Source organism: Passer montanus, unplaced genomic scaffold (assembly GCF_014805655.1).
Source record: "Passer montanus isolate IOZ18808 unplaced genomic scaffold, ASM1480565v1 scaffold32, whole genome shotgun sequence".
NCBI lineage: Eukaryota > Metazoa > Chordata > Aves > Passeriformes > Passeridae > Passer > Passer montanus.
Genome location: NW_024367930.1, coordinates 6,466,294 through 6,488,199, shown reverse-complemented (window position 1 = coordinate 6,488,199; position 21,906 = coordinate 6,466,294). Strand labels below are relative to the sequence as shown.

At 39.8% G+C, this 21,906-nt stretch overlaps 1 protein-coding gene across 26 annotated transcripts in view; it reads right to left on the bottom strand.

Moving 5' to 3' along the window:
* The window catches only part of ARPP21 (cAMP regulated phosphoprotein 21), a 197,417-nt gene that overhangs the window by 53,270 nt on the left and 122,241 nt on the right, over window positions 1–21,906 (bottom strand). For 16 of the 26 annotated variants that reach the window (XR_005628159.1, XM_039715089.1, XM_039715079.1 and 13 more), the window contains 4 exons: window positions 21,515–21,616; window positions 15,127–15,164; window positions 12,996–13,055; window positions 10,285–10,517 (listed from right to left, as the gene is read on the bottom strand). Coding sequence is in view for 25 of the 26 variants with exons in the window: in XM_039715089.1 (XP_039571023.1) it covers window positions 10,285–10,517; window positions 12,996–13,055; window positions 15,127–15,164; window positions 21,515–21,616 (433 nt within the window). In the remaining variant the exon portion in view is untranslated. The remainder of the gene's footprint in view (window positions 1–10,284; window positions 10,518–12,995; window positions 13,056–15,126; window positions 15,165–21,514; window positions 21,617–21,906) is intronic. The other 10 variants (XM_039715091.1, XM_039715094.1, XM_039715082.1 and 7 more) reach the window with 9 other exon arrangements.

Below are 21,906 nucleotides of genomic sequence, written 5' to 3'. Positions count from 1 at the left end.
CCAGTCACAAGGTAGCTGTGTAATATCCATATTAACTTAAAGCTACCTAAGATGCTACCTAAGACCTTTGCCACTTCGGTTTTTCAGCATCAAACCTATTAAAATTAATCAATCAAGATAAATCAACTGTGCTAAAGGACATTTGTGCCAGAAGAATGGGAAGACACATTATTTTAACCCCTCAAAATAATCAAACTTCTGGGATATTACTTGATTAGATTTTAATTTGCTTCATAGAAAAAAGACAAGAATTTCAGAGAGCATAAAGCTCAGGTGATCAGCTTCCCTAAAACAGGATGGTATGGATGCTTACTCCATAGAGCAAAGTATGTTTTAACTGCAACTTCTTTCATTTTACTTGAGTCCACTGTCTATGCATCTAACCTCCACAGTGTTCATCTGCAGGTATAGACTAAAAGCAAGGACAGAATTCAGACTTCAGTTTAGCAAACCTCTTTGAGGCAAATCATATCCTTTCACATATGGAATACTACAGGTGGACCCTGTAGTAGACTGCTTAGAGCCTCAAATTCATTTTCAGTCAAATGCATTTGAAATTCCTTCATTTTCTCATATTTAGAGAAATGAAAGCAGAAGAGCTTTCTTCTGAAGAAATCACACCACCATCCTGTTACTTAACAGAGAATTCTTCAACAGATTACTGCAGGTTGCTGTGTAACGGACATTTTTTATCCATCTTCTTCAAACTTTGGGTTCATACAGCAATTACTAAAGACACAGTCTCTCTCTCTCTCTATGAGCTGTGCACTGTTTGCCATCAGCAGGACCCTACATCTGCTTCTCCAGTATTTAATCAAGAAAGTAATAGAGATTTCAAAATAATTTTTTAGTTTCATTAAGTAAATCTTTCAATAAAACATCAAAGTTGTATTAGTTGCTATATTTTTTCCTCTCCTTGTAGGCTGAGGTTAGAAATTTATAAATATTTTTCCTGAAGAAATAGTTTTATTTATTAGATAATTTCAGATTCCTGTGTTTCTACAAATTGCAGAGTTATTCCTGTAGGCCATTCTCAGCTGCAAGTAGTATTTGGCACCTTCCTTGCAACTGTAAATGCAACTGCTGGAGTTCAATTTTCCTTCCACATCACTTACAAGGTCCTTTGCTGTATTTCCCTTGCCTTTCTACATGCACTTCATGTTGTTTTGTTGAGTTCTCTCTTTACTTTCTCCTCTTTTCCTTCACCTTTTGAATTCAATGGGTCAGGAAGCTGCCTGGAGATGGTAGTGGTGATGAGATTTCTTAAACCTCCCATTATTTCTAAGCGTGTCTGTGAGTAGTACCAAGCCTGAGTTCAGACTCTCTCCACTTTTTGTGCTATTCCAATGAAATGTTATTGGCACAAAAAAGATTGCAGCTCTGACATTCAATTGTTTTGATTTTTCTTTCCTCCCTTTCTGCTGTTCTTATGGCAGAATTATGTATTGATCTACACCAGCTTCTGAATGATAAAAGCCTGAGGACTGCAATGAATTCAGGTGTACTCATCACATGGCATGGAAGCAGTGGAAAATACTTTGAGGCTATGCCCACACATTGGTCAAGCTGATAGCTTTGAAATGTCTGCTTTAAAAGATGCAAGATCTGCTTTCCCATGTCAGTAGATCAAGTTAGTGATTTCAAAATAACACAAATAAGTCACAAAACCATATCAAGAATTTTCTGCATTTAAAAATGAAGAAATTTCCAGAAATTACTGGTGTATAAATTTTGCCCCCATTTATACCATATAAGAATGATCTACTTTATTTAGTTCCGTTGTTGTAACTTATTTCCTATTATTTTAAGTCTAGACCTATTGAGCCAAGTAAATTCCAACACTAATATTTGGAAATGAACACCAATTAATCTTGTCTTTGTAGCTCTGATTAGCTGTTTTCACGCTGCCTGAATTTGGAATGGGAAATCACTTTATAATGAATACAGTACTGTAAAAAAAGGGGAAAATAAACTATCTGACTTTGTTCAGATTCATATTAAAAGATGTCTTGCAAAAGACTTCTGAAAGGAACTTGGACTAAATGAGATTTTTTCCCCCATTACACAATCTAACCTCTTTTTTTCTGCATGTAATGATGGATAGTTCTTCTAGATTATTCTATAATTTTCTTGCTGCTTCACAGTTGAGATAATAATAACCTTCACATTCTCATCACTTTCCATTAATATATTTTTTAAGTATTCTGAGAGATACAGAAGTTCAAAGAGCTGTAAAGAAAAAGAGACAGAAAAACCACCAAAAATGTTTAATAGTTTAGAGGGTTTGCAGAAAAAGAGCATGGAAGTACCATTAATTTTCCAATATTCTAAGCAATAGTAAGTGATGCAAAATATCCTGCTCTATTTTCCTTGGATCAGCATTCAGTATCTGATGACTTTGAATATCTCTGCTCATCTCACCTTTCAAGTCCAAGGCAAATTTCTCCTTTCTTATCAACTACACTCTCAAATTTATCTACTATCACTGCTTACTCTAGAGCATCATCATTTTCAGGAACAAGAGAACACTGGAAGTATTTTTGTCTTGGATATAGATTCTTGGATTAGAAATATTTATTTGCTACTTCTGTAAGTCACTTGCCTTTCTCTATGCAACAATATATTTTGTGATTTTTTTAATTAAATGGCATGTGCTCATGTGAACATGGATATTTCTGTCTAAGCTGCACTTCTAAAAATAAAACTGATGCTTCAGCACAGTCAGTGGGAAGATTATGACTGGAAGCAGTTGGCTCATGACCTGTTGCCCATACATCAATATTCTGACAGTTTTTGCTGGACTTACAATTTTCATTAGGCTAATGCCTACTTCAAGTAAATTATAAAGAAGGAAATATCCAGTTCCAAAACTCAGAGAAAGAATATAATATACAGGACACTATTTAAGAAACCCCAAAACCTAAACAACAGACCAACCAAACAAAACAGCAAAGGAAGGTCAGTGTATTAAAACGTCTGCAGTAATGTATTGAAATGCCTTTCCCAACAGGAGTAGCAATGAGCAACTAACAGGAGAGATCAGACTGGGTCTCCGATTACTTGGAGCCCTGACAAGGAAGCTAATGATCCCTACAGATCTGTATCAACACAGCTAATACCCCAATGCAACCAGCTTTTTGCAACTAAGGGGGAAAGAAATACATTTTGACAGATGTGCATTCCACTGAATGGAAAATGCATAAAGAGAAGCTAAATGTGCAATAGCTACAACTTTTAAGCCTCCCAACAATTATTTAACTAGATATGTAGATACACATAGGACATTTATGTGAAATACATCTTCTCTCATGATGATAAAACCTGTTGCAACGTGTCAGTGACAATAACACGGTAGTTCATATGCTAGATTTTCTCTTTTTGGGTGTTACAAACTGAACATGTACATCATTGTGCCCCTACAGTGACAACTATTTCACTTACCACTTTTAGTCAAATCTGGGAAGTTTACTGTATTACCAGAAAGCTAAACAAACCAAGATTTTGTATGATATCCTAAGTAGTAAGGAATGCAATCTGATTGAAATTTGTTAAATTATTAACTCCCCATTTGATAATTGAATTATAGCTTAGAACATCTCTTTGTACCTACTGAACTACAGAATAACAGAAAAGGAAATGTATTCGCATTGTACAATCTGTGCTTTTCAGTAGAACAGGGTTTTCTAAATGATCAACAGGTGCATGAAAACAACCATCAGAACCAGTAAGATAACCATGTAATGGTTTTCAAACAGCCCCTTTTGTGAAGTTTGCAAAATTGAAGTAACATAATTCCTTTACTAAGCTCCAATTCCTGTGCAGCTGAAAACAATAAAGTCTAAGACTAATTGACACTACTGGACCCTACTGCAGAGAACAGCATGTTCTGTGATCTCTCTGTGAGCCTAAGGGGAAGCTAACATCTTTCTGAGCTTCAGTTCCTGCTTGTTTGTTATGTACCATTAATTACTGATTTATCACAGGTTAGGGGCAGAACATTTAATTTTGGTGACAATACGAAAAGCGATCCAAAAATGCTACAACGTTAATATTGCATCACTGTACAACCTGTTGAAGGCAGCTGTGAGCCTTCTGCAAAAATCCTGAAAATTTTAATACTCCTATGCTCAGGAAGAGTGTTTAACAATGCTTCTGGATGACTGCCATATATAGAGAGAATAATTTTCACATTTAAAGAGACCATAAATATTTTCCATCATTTAGCCAATGAAGAACATTTTGACCAACTAATGATTTCACACTGATTTCATACAAATTATATGCCAGACAAAAATATTTTAAATTTATTACTGTGAACCAGAGAAAAGTCTTTCTGCAGAACTGGACAGAACTGGTGCCTAGCAGACTCTGGGATGCTACCATGTCAGCATGCCTAATGTGAGTAGCAACACCTCTGCAATTCCATTTCAACTACTGTAATGAAGACAAGAAAAAAACCCAAAAAAACCGCAAAACAAACAAACAAACAAACCCCAACCCCCCCGCAAAAAACCCCAAACAAACAAACAAACCCCAAAAAACCCCAAAAAACCAAACAAAAAACCAAAATCACCTAAAATAAAAACATGATCAGCCTTTAAATGTCAACTGAACTACAGAACACCAGGGCTGCCTATGGCAAGAGTAGAAAGTAATGAAGACAGTATGCAAAACATCCACAATCAAGTATCGCTTGGTACCTAATGCACCTAGGAAAATGCAAATAGCACATGGGGGCTTTGATTACTGTATGAATGCACTTAGTATTTTTTGGTGAAGGAAAAACACTTTATCAAGACATATTTCCCCATTGTTTTTTGAATTGTTATTCTTTTTTGATTTAATGCTATTCAATAGCATTTTAGAGAGAAGGATAGAAATGGTGATTAGGATAGTAGTTCTTATGACTTTTTTCAGGTTGACTGTTTGACTTTGTGTCCTGGCTTTGAAGGTGTCTGTTTGTTTTGACATCCAGTCTTGCTCTTCTTCCCCACTTCTTCCTTTTATCCTGCTCCTCTTTCATTCTTTTTGTACCTCGGCTAGCTTTCCAGTTTAAACACATTCCTTAAAAAAGTCAAAGTATTTAAAAAAGAACATGGAATTTTAATGTCACTGTTTTAAAAATGTATTATAAGAGCTTTCATTTGAAAGCAATTTGGGGTTTGACATCTACAGGGTGCAGATGCATTTATAAGTATTGGCATGCTTCACAAGTCTCTTCTTTAATACATTTCCTAAGTGCATCCTTTTTACTATGCTTGATTTTAACACTAAAATGGCTTCTTAAAAATATTGCCCTTGCAATTAGATGTCTCCTCCAAACTGGATTTACGTGACACCATTTTAAATGCTCTGCACCTCTGCAACGCAATGTTGCAGTGAAATACATTTACCTGCACTCTACTTAAGGTAAAATGATTAAAAAAACAAAAAGTATAGCAAGAGCCTGCTCTTCCTCCTTCATTCTTGCACATCAAATTCAGTTCTGATGCTATTCAAATATTCATGGGAGGCAAAGAAATCTGGAAGTGAAACCATGCTCTATTCCAAAATTCAAGCCCCACTGTATAGCTTATTTTGTCTATATTCAAATAAAAAATACACTAGAGTGTAGTTTCAGAACTACATACACACTGAAATTGCACCCTGCCTTCCTTATGGGCACATCCCATAAACAGACAGTACACATGATAGGGAGGAATCTGTCATTTCTCCACCTGCCTGAATACAGGGATGAAGAGACAGGGGCAATGGCAACAAGCACGGCAGGCAGGTCCCCTGTGTGGTTACCCTACTCTCTCAGGGGCCCTGGGATAACAGATGTGAGGCTCTGCAAGTGGAACCAAACAACAGCAAGGATGCAGGTTCACTTGGTTGGAGGTTAATTCAGACTGCTCCCTGCATCAAAATTGCTTTGATATAGAACAAAGGATGGGTCATGATCATGGGAGATTCGCTTCTGAAGGGAATAGAAGGCCTAACATGCTGATTAAACTCACTTCTTGGGTTGTCTGTTGCCTCCTTGGTGCCAGAGTTAAAGATGTGAAAAGAAAATGTTTTTACTCTGAGACAGCTTTCAGTTCATCATCCATTACTGATTTTTCAGTTAGGCAGCAATGAAGTCCCAACAAGAAGTCCATGGGAAATCAAGAGACTTCAAGGCCTTGGGATGATTGGTTAAGGGATCAGGAGAAAAAAGCAGTGCTCTCCTCTGCCCTTCCAGTTGCAGGGACTGATGAAGGAAGAGCCAGCAGATTAAGAACAGACTCTGAGCCTGGTGTCATTGACTTTTGGGGTTTTAACCATGGGTTGGTTTAGAGAACACCAAGACTAGACAGACAGATTACACCTGTCTGTCAAAAGGGGGAAAAGTATCTTTGCAGAGGAGTTATCAGGTCTTTAAACTAGATTTGAAATGCAAAACGGATGTTCTGCAGCATGCCAATGTTTAAGGGAAGATGTGCTAGTGAGGTTCTTTGGTTGGACATCTCAGTGGAGGCAGGGGATGGAGAGGCATGTGGCAGTGAAGACACAAAGGTTACTGATGTGCTAGAAATTAAAGAAGTGCCTGAGATTGATCAGTAGGAATTACAGCTTCTTCCCACAAAAAGGGGGCAGGATCAATAAGTCAATTTAAGGGCATCTACAGCAAGGCACACAGCGTGGGTAACAAAACAGGAGGAGCTGGAAGTAACTGCACTGCAGGATAGCTGTGACACCATCGCATGGTGGGATGACTCGCACAAGGGGAGGGCTGCAGTGGATGGCTGGAAATGCCGCTGAAGGCATACACAAGGAAGGATATATGATGGGATATGCCGTGTGCATTAGAGAGTGTTTTGATTGTCTAGAGCTTGACAGTGGTGATGAAAGGGTTGTGTGTTTATGGACAGAAATCAGAGAAAATGCCAACAAAGCAGATGTCAGGGTGGGAGTTTGTTACAGACCCAAGCAAGATGAAGAAGCAGATGCAATGTTCTATAAGCAAATGAGAGAAGTCTCACAATCACTGTCCCTTGTTCTTGCACATGACTTTGACTTAGCAGATAACTGCTGGAAATAGGACACTGCAGTGAGGAAACAGTCTAAGAGGTTCCTCCAGTGTGTGGAAGGTAACTTCCAGGCACAGCTGGTGAGGGACCCAGCTAGGGAAGGTGCCCCACTGGGCCTGTTTTTGTGAACAAAGAAGGACTTGTGGGTGATGTGATGGTTGAAGGTTTTACTGGGCACAGTGACCACAAAACAGTTTTCAGTTCTCAGAGAAGCAGGGAGAGGGGTCTGCAGATTGGCTACCTTGGACTTTCAGAGGGAGATTTTGGCCTTGGGAGGCAGTCCTGATAGACAAAGGAGTCCAGGAAGGCTGGACAGTCTGCAAGAAGGACATCTTAAAGGCACAGGAGCAGGTTGGAACCATGTGCTAAAAGGCAAGCCAGCATGGAACACAGACATTGTGGCTCAGCGTAAAAAATGGTTATGAAAGGAGAAAATTAGAAAGGCCAAAGCTCAGCTAGAACTTAATCTGGCTACTCAAAAGACAACAAAAATGTTTTCATAAACACATTAGCAACAAAAGGAAAGCTAAATATGATCTTCATCCTTTATAGGTTGGAGAGGGAAACGCGGTCACAAAGATTAAGAAAAAGACTAAGGTATTTAATGCCTTCTTTGTCCCAGCCTCTAATATCCAGACCTGTTTTCTGGATACCCAGTCCCCAGAGCCAGAAAACAGAGACAGGGTGCAGAACAAGGCTCCTATAATCCAAGGACTAAGTTAGTGATGTGCTACACCACTTAGACCCACACAAGTCTATGAGGTCAGATGGGATCCGCCCAAGGGTGTTGAGGGAAAAGGTGGAAGTGCTCACTGAGCCACACTTCATCACCTATCAGCAGTCCCAGTGGGATGCCCCAGTTGAGTGGAAGCTAGAAAATGTGACACTCACCCACAAGAAGAGGCACAAGGAGCATGTGGGGAACTAAAGGCCCATCAGTCTGACTTTGGTGTGAGAAAACTTATGGAGTAGACCCTCTGCAGTGCCATTATGTGGCATGTACAGGACAATCAGGCAACAGGGCCCAGCCAGCATGAGTTTATGAAAGGCAGGTCCTACTTAACTAACCCAATCTCCTATGACAAGGTGACCCACTTAGTGAATGAGGGAAAGGCTGTGGTTGTTGTCTACCTGGACTTCAGAAAAGCTGTTTTCAACACTGTTTTTCATAGCACTCTCCTGGAAAATCTAGCAGCTCATCACCAAGATGGGTGTATAGTTCCCCCTGGCTGATGGCCAGGTCCAGAGTAGGGGTGAATGGAATTAGAAGCTGATCACAAGTGGTGCTCCCTAGGGCCAGTCCTGTTTAATGTCTTTATCCATGATCTGGACAAGGGGATCAAATGCACCCTCTAAGGAAGTTTGCAGATGATACCAAGCTGGGAGGGAGTGTGGATCTGCTGGAGGTAAAAAGGCTTTATAGAAGGATCTGGACAAGCTGGAGCAATGGGCTGAAGCTAATTTTGTCGTTCAATGAGACGAAGTACCAGATCCTGCCCTTGGGTCACAATCCCATTTAGGGCTACAGGTTTGGAAAGAATTGCCAGTGGAAAAGGACCTGAAGGTGTTGGTCATCAGCCAGCTGGGTACGAGCCAGCATAGTTGCCAAGAAGGCCAATGACATCCTGGCCTGTATCAGCAATAGTGTGTTCAGCAGGACCAGGGCAGTGATTGTCCCCTTGTGCTTGGCAGTGGTGAGGTCACACCTCAAATCCTGCGTCCAGTTCAGGATCCCTCAATACAAGGACACTGAGGTGCTTGGAGCATGTCCACAGAAGGGCAGTGGAGCTGGTGATGGGCCTGAAGCATAAGTCTGATGAGGAGTGGCTGAGAGAACTGGCTTAGAGGCTCAGAGATCTTCTGGCTCTCTACAACTACATTAAAAGAGGTTGTAGCAAGGTGGGGCTTGTTTTCTTCTTCCAGGGAACAAGTGACAGGATGACGGGTAATGGCCTCAAGTTTCTAGAGGGGATGTTTAGGCTGGATACTAGGAAAACATTTATTCAGTGAAAAAATTGTCAAGCATTGTAACAGACTATTCAGGGAAGTGGCTGAGTCACCATATAAGTGTGACCCTTGGGAGCATGATTTAGGGGTGCACTTGACCATGTTATGCTAATGGTTGGACTTCATGACCTCAAAGGTCTTTTCAACTCAAGTGACTTTATGATTGTCTAAAATTTTAAACTATGTTCAACCTCCAGAGATCTAAAATGTAATTATTATGTCAATGGCTTTATTTATTTATTCTAAAAACTCAATTCCCCAGCATCCTGAACCACACAAAAGCTAGTGTAAAATTTGAGGGATAGGAGTGAAATCTGATCAACTCAGGTTTGATAAACTGGGTGTAAATTAAATACCATCCATAAAACACTCTCAAGCTGAAAGAGCACTAAGTGCTATTGATTACCATTTGTCCTGCACTATAGGTATCAAATGAACCAATCTGATGGAATCATCTGATGGCCTCATTATTTATTATGCACTTTCAACTTAAAGTACAATAGAATAGCTTAATGGCATAGTTTGAAATTACTTAGATCCAGACCCTGTGACTCACTCATATGTTAATGTACTCATAAAGTTAATGCAAATAAATGCAGAATTCCCACCAGATTTGTAGTCTCCTTAAAGGAAGCTTTTGTTTAATGGGAGCTAAACAAGAAAATTGAGAGATTTTGGGACTTCTGTGAACCTACCATGGCCTCAACTGCCACCACCAAGGCAGAGGCTGTACTCCAAAATACAAAATGTTCTTGTATTTCTCCTCAGATATCTGACATTGAATTATTCGCAACTCAAAAATATTAAGATTAATAAAAAGGTAAAATCTGTGCTTTCTCTGAAAGGAGTACCACCTTTTCAGGATACAGTGCAGTATGTGTATGGCATATACTATACTATATGTACACATACTCTACTCCAGGGAAAGCCTACCTCTCCTATGATTTGCAAACCTCATGCACTGCATTTTATTGATTCCTAAAAACTCAGGAGCAGGTACTCAGATACTAGCATCCACAGAGGGACATACACATCTCCTGTGTACAGGAAACACAACTGTTTATGTATTTTGCCACCTACTCCAACCATGAGGGTCAGACCACCTGGTCTCTGAAGGTCCCTTCCAACCCAAACCATTGTGTGACAGACCATACTCAGACAAGCACCAGCACAGCCATTTATCACCACACAACAAGAAGCACTGTGAACCCAGTTCAGTACTAGCTACCTGTTTTAGACAGTTTGCCGGTACTTCTGTTGCTTGATGAGCTATCTCCTCTTGTCAGGACGGTTATCCCACCAAAACTGGCTGTCTTTGTTATGGCTGGCTTCAAATTTCGATTTGAGCTGTCCGAGTCTGTGCTGCTCCATGGCCTCTGGTGGTCTGCCCACTTCAATTCGTTCTCTGTACTGCTCTGTCGACTACCAGATGTCTTCCCAATGCTGTCTCTGTTGCCCCTACAGATATCATGAAACAAAGATTTATACACAAGTAGAACCATGTCAAGGCAAAGTCTATCTTCAGGTACCCTGCAGCAAATCTAATAAAGAAAAAGGAGATACTCTTCCTTTACAAAAGCAGGTCTGAAATGGGATTTGACCCCCACACTTATCTGCCTTCGGCATGTAAACACAGCTACGCCATTTTACACTGCACAACACTTACCACCCTCCCCTTTTGGATATCTCCTCAGAGCACTTTACCAGATGGGGCTGACAGAGCAGTATTATGCAGCACTGATGCACCATTTCTGCTGCCCATTGAGTGTCTTCCTTCAGCAAGCCCCTCATCACTTCTCACTTTGCATCCACTGTGATGTTTTTCCCACCAGCTTCACCTGCACTCTACCTTTGTCTTCATATCCTTGTTTCTATAACAGCTTTCTCCCAGTCATTATCAGCTTTGTGAGCTCATCCAAAGCCTTGCCTGAACATGTGCCCTCTCAGTGTGACCCCAATCTCTTCACTGCTAATGCTTCACTTAGAGACCCACAAGTCAGTTTACTTTGTTTCCACTCTGCACAGAATAATAATGAAATTTCTTAGGTAGAAGCTGCCTGTCCTTGAACAGTTGCAGAGAACCCAGGGTACTGTGAGTAGTAACACAGTAAATTCTGTGATCAGAATTTGGCTTATTTATGGTAAACTACTTACACTGTACTGCTAAAATGACAGAACCAAAATGCCTACCACAGCTTAGTGCACCATGACTGTTATCCCAAGTGGTGCTCATAACACTGTATTTGTCATCTATTGCAGTATAATATCTTGCAGGCTCAAAACTCTTTCTACAGATCAAAAGGATGGGACTGTATCTATTTAATTTTTTTTGTTCCCTTTTTCCTTATGGACTTGGTTCATGATTTTAATTTGGAGAACCTGCTGATCTGTGTCACTTGGGACATGAAGGAGGCAGCATGTCAAAGATGGAATCAGGCTGTTGCATTCCTCGCCTGTAACAGAGCCTCTCAGATGTGATCAGCAGTATAAACCTGTTGACCTTTGCTAGACCCACACAGTGGGAAAGCATGAAGAGAAACAGCACAGAAGCAGCAATACAAAACAGGGACAAAGAATTTAAAAATAACTAATCCTTTAAGATTTAATATGAAAAAAAAACCCCGAAGTATAGTATTTACAGACCCTTTTGTACTCTTGTGCTTAGAAATTAACAATTATCTTCTATTTATATGCTAGAGAAAAATAGGGAAAGAAACAGAATGCTATTGTATCCCCCTTATCTGTGGCTATGGGTTACAAAAATTTCTTTTATTTCCCCTAACTCAGACATCAGCTATTAAGAGTGTGTGTGTGTAGACACCTCCTAAATCCTGCATGCCCAGTCCAAGACTCTCAGGTCATCAAGACTAACCCAAAGTAAGGAGGAAGCTTTTTTTGCCTGCTGCCTGTGGTCATGAGGTGCAGAAGCAGACACTCCAGCTCTGCTCCTTATCTGGTGTAATCTCTCCATCTCCTCTGTGGCTGCTGTGATGACATGCAGACTCAGCAACCACACATCAAATTTTCTCCTCACACATCCATTTCTCCTCACAGTGAAAAATTATGTAATATAAATGATATAGGTTTGAAGTGACATATGCAAACCCCAATGCACACAGACATCTAGTGAATATCTGCCTTGCTGTCCATGTGCCTTAATAGATGAAGGGCACACTTCTGAAAGCATCAATTCCTTCTGCCTTCTCTGCTTAAGACTTGTGGCAGCTGACTGACTCTTAAAGCAGCCTGGTTGATGTGAATTGAATGTGTGAGAGCTCATGGTGGGGGAAGACAACCTTTCTAAAACTCTCAGAAGAACACTATCATCACCAGATTCAGACTTCCACTGATTTAGTGTGTCAATTGGTAGAACTGCTCTCCATGAAAATAGGGACCGAATTTTACTGATTTCATGTTGGCCTGCCCGGGATGCTCTTTGGGATATGGGATGCATCTGGATGTGTGGAAGGAATTGGAGTTGAGAAGATGAAGTTAACACAAAAAAGTTTCAAAACACAGATACTTCAGATAAGGGAACTTCAATCAGTTCTGCTTCAATGTACTTTTACTCCAGCTTTTAATGAACCAACAAAAGGGAAAAAGGTCAGTCTGAGCACTAGTCTATGAAACGTGCCTGTCATATATACTCCAGGAAAAATGGAACCTCTTCAATCTCTCCCAGATAGTCACAGTCTGAGCAGCCAGGAAGCTCAAAATCTCATGTGGTTCCTGAGGCCGTGACCCAAAGCAAAGGGTCCTGTTACCTCTTCATTCAGAGAACATGGGAAGAGTGGGGTGGAACTCTGTTCTCCATGCTCCTTTCCAACCAGCAAACTGACATACCCACCCATGTCAAGGTGTGCCTTGTCAAGGACGCAGATAGAATCACAAGTGGGATACACTGGGAAATAAATATTAAATAAAATTCATACAAACCTAAACAGCTGTCTTTTCTTATGCATATCATTGCATATGCTACTGTCTTCCAACAGCCTACTGAAAAATGAAAAGAAAGATTATGCTAAAAAACATGGTAATTCAAATTTATCTGATCTGTAAAGTTTTATTTGATTTCTAGATACATTTTTCAATTTGTGTTAGATTCAGTTTAAAGAACCAAGGCTATAAATGCCCCCTCCTCCCTCTCCCATAGCTGTACACAGTCAACTGAACATAAGAAACATCATCCAGCAAGGCTGAGGGCCAATTTAGCATTTCCTGTTACCGAGAAAGGTAATTCTCAGAATATACAGAACCATTCCATCCAAAGGAAAATTCATAAAAATATCACCTAATAAGAACATTAAAAAATGCAAGCCAGCAAAATACTGCATATGTAATTTTAAGTACTTGCTAAGTCACTTGGAAGTCTTTACAGCTCAGAGAAAAGCTCAGATCCTCTGACAAAAAAGAAAGGCAAAGCACTTAAATGCACACCTAACTTTCAACACAGCCAATCAACAGGATTGCTCATGTGCACGGATCTAAGTACAAGGTTAAGTGCTTCACTGATCAAAGGCTGTAGGGCATGCAGCAAGAAAAAGCAGTGTTCTGCAGAATGCAGCTGAAGTCTCCCTCAGGACAGCAACAGTGCAGGCAGTACAGTTTCCAACCTGGCCTTTTAGTGGTCTCCACTTGGGTATGCATTCTCACACTGGGCTGGTCAGTCAGCTCCCGGGTTTAAGGACAGCAAACCACATGCAAATACCAGAACTGACCACATTCTCCTGCACACAGGTGTGGGATTGAATGCATAAACCAGGGGAGGCTGGGCTATAGAGTTCATGGTTTATCCCATAAAGGTACCCACCCTACCCTTGGCAGTGCAGCCTCTGAGTGTTTTCCGTGCTGACTTGGAAGTGTGAACAACTGTGTCATCTTTGTTGCCCCAATCTCCCCTGAGAGGGAAAAACAGGTTTATGGGAGCATCTGCTTTAGGTTTTATGGGTTCCTCTGTCAGAATTTTGATTTATTTTGAGAAAACATATCTCCATAGTCACAACACAGAAGCAGCAGCTGAGGAAATACCCTTGGCCCTCAGAATATGAGGTAGTTACATGACAGTGGCCATGATCTCCTGAGGGCCTTCCCTCATTCCACTTACAGAAATGTCCATTGGAAAAGCTGGTTTATACCATTACTGTGGAGTCATTTTCTATGAGAACAGCTTCACCCATAAATGCATCTGACAGATGTAAGGATGGACAGAGAACAAGTACTGTGAGAGAGAGCCTCCCCTTATTCAAGGAGGAGGTGATAAACAGTTTTTAAAGCTGTGCAGGACAGACTTGGGTCAGCACCGCTCAAACACTCACCAATTAAATTCCTCACTTTTGGTTAAAATCCTTCTATGTCATAAAGGTGCACAATTTTTAAGATTTTGAACACAGTTAAGCTATTTTACGGCTGTTATGGAGCCAACACTTCATATTCAACATTTCAAACACAGTTTACCCTTCCCTTTTGCTTTGAGTGGATTTAACATAACAAAAATAACATTCACAAGAATTATCATGCAGTAATGCAAAGTAGCAGTGAGCTCAAATATCACCAACTCATTACTACACTGCAGCATGTAAAGCAGGAACTTGTGTGGAACTTGTGAACCTTCACAAGCGACAAGTGACGTCAGTGCTGCTGCTCAGTCCCACAGGAGAGCAGGTTAAACAACAGACACCCAAGCCTGGTGTTTCATAAATACAGTCATCCAGCCACTGCTAGAGTGCTTTTTAAAGATCAGTAAGTTAAATACTAAAGGCACTCCAGAGACAGAATGGTCACTTGAAATGAAAGCTTAGGTGCCCCCACCCCCAATCTGCTTTTTAAACTGAAATGCAAAAGCCTCAGGAAAGCAGCAGTAATACTTTATCTCCTCAGATACCATACTGCAAGGCAAGCTCTAGTACCCCCTCTTAAAGCACAAAACCACTGCAGATAATATGGACTGCAAATTTGCTCAACAGTCTTCACATTAGGAAAAATAAGTATAGAACTACAGATAGACAAAAAAAAAATTAAGAGAAACAGCTAAGTTTAGCACACACACACAAAATAAAGCTATTTTTACCTGTTTTCCACAAAAAGGTTTTCCTGGGAGCAAACTGACTGAAAAATAAAAAAGGCATTGTATCAGACGTTCTAGATATGCTCTGCTGTTCCAATTTCTTCCTTGATTTTAGAATTACCTCCCCTGCTCAGGCTTAAGGGGATTTCAATTCATGCATCATTTGCATTTGCAGAAGACAAGAGGGGCTAAAAAGGTCAAGAATAAGGTCAGGCCAGTAAAATAAATTCCATGCATTACAACACATTGCCAATGAGGTGTCTCAGTTTGGGAACAAACTGAAACTTCTCAGCCGAGAGATCTGAAGAAGGCACTATGTGCAAAATACTGGCAATTTGAAGGGAAAAAATGTTTTTCCTGCATAATATAAGGTTCCACTGGTCTGGCCTAGCACCTCAAAATAAAACTGCAGGATAGCAAAGAGCTGTAGGTAGGAAGGACAAACAGAAGGAAAGCATGCAGAATTTACAAAGTTCCTCAAAGGGAGAGAAGGTACTGCAGTACTTAGAAATAGTGTGTGATTTCACATTTTACAGTTGGAGAGGGAACATTGAGATATAAAATGATAATAACCTTCTTAATGATAATATTAACAACAATCATAGCAAGATGGCTCTCTGCTGGAGGACTTAGATCCCAAAAAAGGTGAAGGACTCAGAAGAAATAAATCCTATGGGCAAGTGTATATGTCTTTCAGAATTACTTAATTTTTTTATGCAGAGAAATGAAGCTGTGCTCAATTTCCCATTAATAATTCTCCCTTCTTTGATTTTTTTATTTCCCTTCTATTTCATGTTTGGTAGACAAAAAGCCTCACAGTTATCACTGGATTATATCTCGATGAGGTACAGAGGAAAGAATAGTCAGCACTTACACTGAATTTAAACAAAAGGCAGGTAAAGGAAGGAGGACACCAGAGATCATAGTCATTAGTTCTGTAACAACAGGACTCAGCCCAAAGAATAATAAAATGCCATCGTTAACTGTGTCAAATTTTAACAGTATGGAATAGGCACAGATTTTGGATATTTCTGTTTTGTAAAGGGTGAGCTAGTGACCCACTCAAGAGTGTTGGTCAATGCAAGAAGCAACACCCTGATCATTCTTAATGCTCCAGTTGATGCCAGGATAAAGTTTTCCCTTGACACCACAGCTAGTGCTGCCCCATCAATCTACAAAAGGAAGAAATTTATCCCTGAGATGGCACTACAATTTCTCACTAGAGTGTAATTCACCCACTCAGAATCCACATTAGGGAACATCTGACAGTTCTGTGGGTTTCCCAAGTGTGCTCCCACCCTGCACTCCTGCTAAATTTGCAAGGCACTGGGCTGCATCAGGGGCAGTATGTTTCTCCTTAGCATGAAGCCTCAGGACATCAGAAGCAAGTTCTCCACTGGCAGGAACCAAACTCCCACCATCTACAGCAGACCTAGGGTTTCACCTCAGGCTAAGAGAAGATAGAAACTGCTTCACCTAAAACCAGTGGGATCCTTTGTACAACTACAACACTGTGTCTTCTCTCTTTTTATGTACTTTACTCAGGTAGCAGGTTTCATTAACAAATGTTCAGAATTCAGCATGGTCTAACTGTGCTGAAGCAAAAAGCCCCAGAAAAGCATACTGAAATCACCCCATGGGCTTTTACAACCTCAGCTGTGGGGTCATCATCTCAAGCTTCATGATGGACATCTGTACATTGACTTCTGTGCAGTCACGTTCCAAAGGACAGGATTACAGTTATTCTTACAGAAAAATCTTTGCTTAGACCAGAGTACTGGACTGTGTACCCACAAAGTTACAAAAGCAATGGGGCCTGGGATGCACTTGTCTGTATTTATTTTATTTTATTAAAGTTTTTTAAGAGACTGGGGCATAAAGCAGAATAAATATCTGGGATTTATATTTTATCAAGCAAGCAGAAGGTCTGCTTCCTTCTCAGTGTCTTGGTGGGAACCACTATCAAGTGTATTACAGACTTTAAACAGAGTCCATAATAATTCAATTTGTCTTCTTGGTTGATGATGTTGGCCCAGTGCCACACTGTGCCAACACATTTTCTGGAATTTTTTCTTCAGTAGAGGTGTGAGGCTGAGAGGCACAGAAGACAGGCACTTTTTTATTATTTTATTCTTACTGTTAAAAATCAAGTGGCTAAGCAGCTCTGGATAGAAATTAAGCTACTACAAGTTCAGGACTCACCTTCCTGATGTACAGCATCAACAGTGCTCAATTTAAAGCACTAGGAAAGCTTAAATACCCAGCAGAGAGGTTGTCAAAAAATCCTTAAAACACTTGACTCTTGTTTACCCTTTAAACAGAGTGGCAACAAACCTACTAGATAAAAAAAAATTATATAATATTACCTACAAGTTAGTGTTCTTGGAGATCTCTGTGTGCAACATTTCCAGTAGGATGCTCTGTATGACTAATTGTTATTTATGAAATGAGTATTTCACTTTTCCAATTTCCAAGAACCTTTTAAAGCCTCACCTGGAAAATGTGCATCAGTTCTGCCAGTGCACTAGATATACTGGGAGTTGCTATTCTTGGTTTTAATTACATTAGCAAACACAGATAACTATTAACATGCAGCAATATCCTGCAATGGATACCATCAGGTAATAATTTTCATGTCAGTTAACAAGACATGATAGATCTCGGGCTTCCAACTAATGCTTGTTATTTGATCTGCAGCCACAAAGAAAGTCTCTGTACACCGGTACAGGAGTTTTAGTACCTATAGGTTTATGGTGACCAGCAAGAGGTGTGTCTTTGATTTGTTTTTTACTAATTTTAAGCCCTCTTCTTCTTAATCTTTCTACACTAGCGGGATAGAACAGGCTGAAGCCACATCTACAGGTATTTCTTTTGTTCCTCTCTTTAATCAGAGACTGATAAAGATTCTCTGAGTTTTCTTATCTAGAGGAATCATAACCAACTGTACCTAAAGGATCTTGTTCTTTCGAATACACTCCTTGGTGAAAAATAGCCACTACAGTTGACAACAGAAAATAAAGAGCATGGTGTATTTCCTTTAATAAGTTCCATGTGTACCATGGGCAATTCCAGCATTTGTGTAAGTAAGAAAATATCTACATTTTTCAGTGAAGACAGAATGATTCCCAGAGAATGCATTTGTGAACAATGTATGGTCCTAGCATGACTCTGGCTCATAAGGTTATACATTGCACTAACCTTGAAGAATGAAATTTCCCCCATGTAATTTGATTGCTAGTCTTTACAATCAATTTTCTGCAGGCTTCAAAGCCAAACATCATGTATTATTTATGCATGAATTTGGGATTCTCTACATACAGGGAAATAACATTTTTTTAATCCTGTATGTTCTTTGTCCTTCTTGGGCAACAACTACCTCAAGTTCCCAAACGCAACTAAAGCAGTTCAGACAAGGAACTTCTCTGCAAGACCCAGACAGTGCAGGTCCTCTGCTCCAGTGTACCTGGCTGGAAAATTCACAAACTGTTTTAAAACTAAGTTTCCAGTAAAATAAGTTTTGCAATTAAAAAAACACTTGAAAATAGTTTTGAGCATAATAGAGCTCAGCCTGCACTTTTTTCCTTTTTTTAGCAGCCTGAAAAATTTGAGGTCCACTTTGCAGTTCTAATTTCAGTGAGTTGGAATGATCATGTTTATTAGCTATTTATTTCTTCACCAATACTTTTATTAAAATATCAAACTAACATGCTTCTCAATCTTGCTGAGACAGAAGTCATTAAAACTTCCAGCTCTCCTCGTTGAAATTTGTGATAGCCAACACAGCAGATGGAAAACTTGCCAGAAAGTATAATTTAAACTGACTAATACTAGAGTAATCATCATAAGGACTATCACAGTGATGGCATTACTCATGAACATACTTATTTTGTTAAAACCTTCCCACTGGAAAATGAAGAGATCTGGTGCAGTAGAATTCTGCAAGACCAAAGGAAGGACAGGCAAGTTTTATATTGGTATGTGAGGTCCAGGTTAAGACATTTTTCACAGCACTTGAAACATGCATGGAATTTTTTGCCCCTGTAACCAGCCTGCCTTTTCCTTATAAGTTTTGTTTAAAGTTCTCCTTCTTGGGCTGTTATCTAAAGAGTTTTGGGTGTCTCAAACATCTTTTGGGGTGGATGGGGTGGTGCTGCTGGATGCAACAAGTTATAGCAGTACTCTTGACCTTCATGGCTGCACTTTGAAGACTTCCCATGCAAGCTCTCTTCATGCATACTGTAATTAGAAATGATCTATCTGTGATCCATTTGCTAAGATTCACAAGCAAGACATTGATAAAGCCTTGACTACAGCAGTGTAAACAGTATAGCGGTAATAAAAATACCACATGATTAATCCATATTTGAATGTCTGTATCTGTAATTTGCAGAGTAACAAGGCTTAGGTACCTACCTCACACAAACCTGGGGAGAATTGGATTAATTAATGACTGCAGAGGGCCTTAAAACTTCACAGTCTTACATGCAGTAAGTGACTATCTATAACAGGAAGCCATTTCTCTCTTTCCTAAAATTGAAAAAATACATTGTCCACCACCACAACCACTGACATCATCCTAAAAACACCTTGTATCTGGCAAGGGGCGCTCCACCCAAAAAAGCTCAAATAAAACATAGTTTGCCTTTGACATTAAACATACATCTTGCTGAAATTCATTGCACTATGATGCTCACTAACACCTGCAATAGCAGAGAGAGAAGAGCAAAGGAGTGGATATGAGAGAGAGAGGGAGAGATATCTAACATTGCTGATCTTTAAAAATGCTCCCTCCCAATTCCATTTAAAATGACTGCCAAAAAGCACACTTTTACTTAGGTCCTGCCACTTGAAAATGCCAACCCAATGAAACACAACAGCCTCCTGCTGTGGGCAATTCAAATGCTCTCCACCTGCCTGTTTTTAGAACTGAAATATCTAAAGGTAACAGCAGTAATACACTATGGAGCCACTTTCAGCACACTTTTTCAGCCACCTCTCTTTCCCAGCCTGGCATTTCTAGCTGCAGCTTGTGACAGAAACTGCACTATTTTGGAAATAACTTTCCATTTGGTAATTTTTAGCATTTTGCCTCATCTGAATTCTTCATCAAAACCCAAAGATTTTTTGGTTTTGCACAAGCTCTTTTGTAATGTGTCAAAACCTCTTATAATTCATATAAGAAACTTGTAAAGCGCCTTTGCAGCTCTTGAACAACTTGGCAATTCCACTGTGTACAGTCTGGAACAGTATTTACATCAGGCCAACATTCTAAGAGCAAAACAGAAACTGAAGGGTCTCTGCTTTTACTGGAATCATCTCAGCCAGGAAAAAGTGAAGCTAAAAACATTTAGATGTACCTAGCTATTTACTAAGAAGCGAGTGAGACAACATACACCTTAAAACTATACAGTGTATTCTGCCAAAAAAAAACCCCAACTTGGACATGTACGATTCCTAATAGTACTATTAGCCCTGCAACATATGAACAGTTTTAATTTAAAAGGACACTGCCCAATATGATTTTCAAAAATAGTTTTAATTAGATTTATTCCCATATTCCTCCTAAATGGCAGAACTCCCACTGAGATATGAAATGAAACATTAAAATGCTGACTTTTTTCCTTTTTTTCTCCCTTTTATTAACTCATCATTACAGTATTATAGCAAATTGTGATTTTCTTCTTTTTTTTTTTTCAGGAACATCAGGTATTGCTCACAGATGTTTCAGATTTAAGTTTTTTTTTTTCTGATTTTTTGGTAAAGGCAAGAATTTTAATGTCTGCTTCATTTTATTCCTTTCAGAATATTATCATCAACAGCATGACTGACTCTTTCTGATGGTAGAAATACAGTTCTTTAATCAGTCATTTCAAGAAAATGATGCAACTCCAACTTTAACCTCTGCCCTTTTTTTGTACTCAGTGTCTTGATGCTATAGCACTGGCCCAAAAACCCATAAGGAGTGTCTGCAGAAGGACACTTATAAAGATTTGATCCACCTTCAAAGAAATGCAAAATAACACATCTATCTGATATTATTGAGAGTGTCCACTTAAATCACTGCTCTTTGGCTAGCAGAAGAAAAAAGGAAATCAACCTAGGCCATGTGAATATGAACATTCAAAGAAACAGGATACACACTCCCCAGACAACACGCTGGGCCTGATCTCTCCTCTATCCTTCTCTCTGCAGCTCTCATCACCTCACTCTCCAGAAGCCAACCTCCATACCTCTAAAGCTCCTCTGAGACCCTCTGAGCCAATCTGCCTTCCCTGTCACCTCCAGCTCCACAGGGCAAGTCCAGCTGCAGTGTTGTTGTAGGAGGGGGGCAAAACTGTCTGACTACCGGCGAAGGTATGGCACTAAAGAGGCAATTAAAATAACTACTCACATCTTGTGCAAATATTCTCTCCCTCACTCTCTGATACTCCTCTTCTCTCTCTTCAATTGATTTACTTCGTCTGTCATCTCTAAATGGAAGAATTCTGTTTTGCTGAGCAGAAAGAAAACCAGGAGGATTATATAAGTTGAGCTGTTAAAAACTGCCATTAAGTAACTGTCAGCTGAGAATAATAAATGTTCACTTAAACAAATGAAGCACAAAAATTATAGCTGTCATTCCTGCACAAAGAACCCTGTGACACTGGACGCTCGAGGACCTCCAGCTAGATATTGTACATGGGCTCATCGAGCAGGTGGCCAAAACGAGGCTTACTGCACAGCTTTTGTGGACCCACCATCCTATAACTGGGTGCTCTCACCCCAGGTCTAGTGCCATTGTGC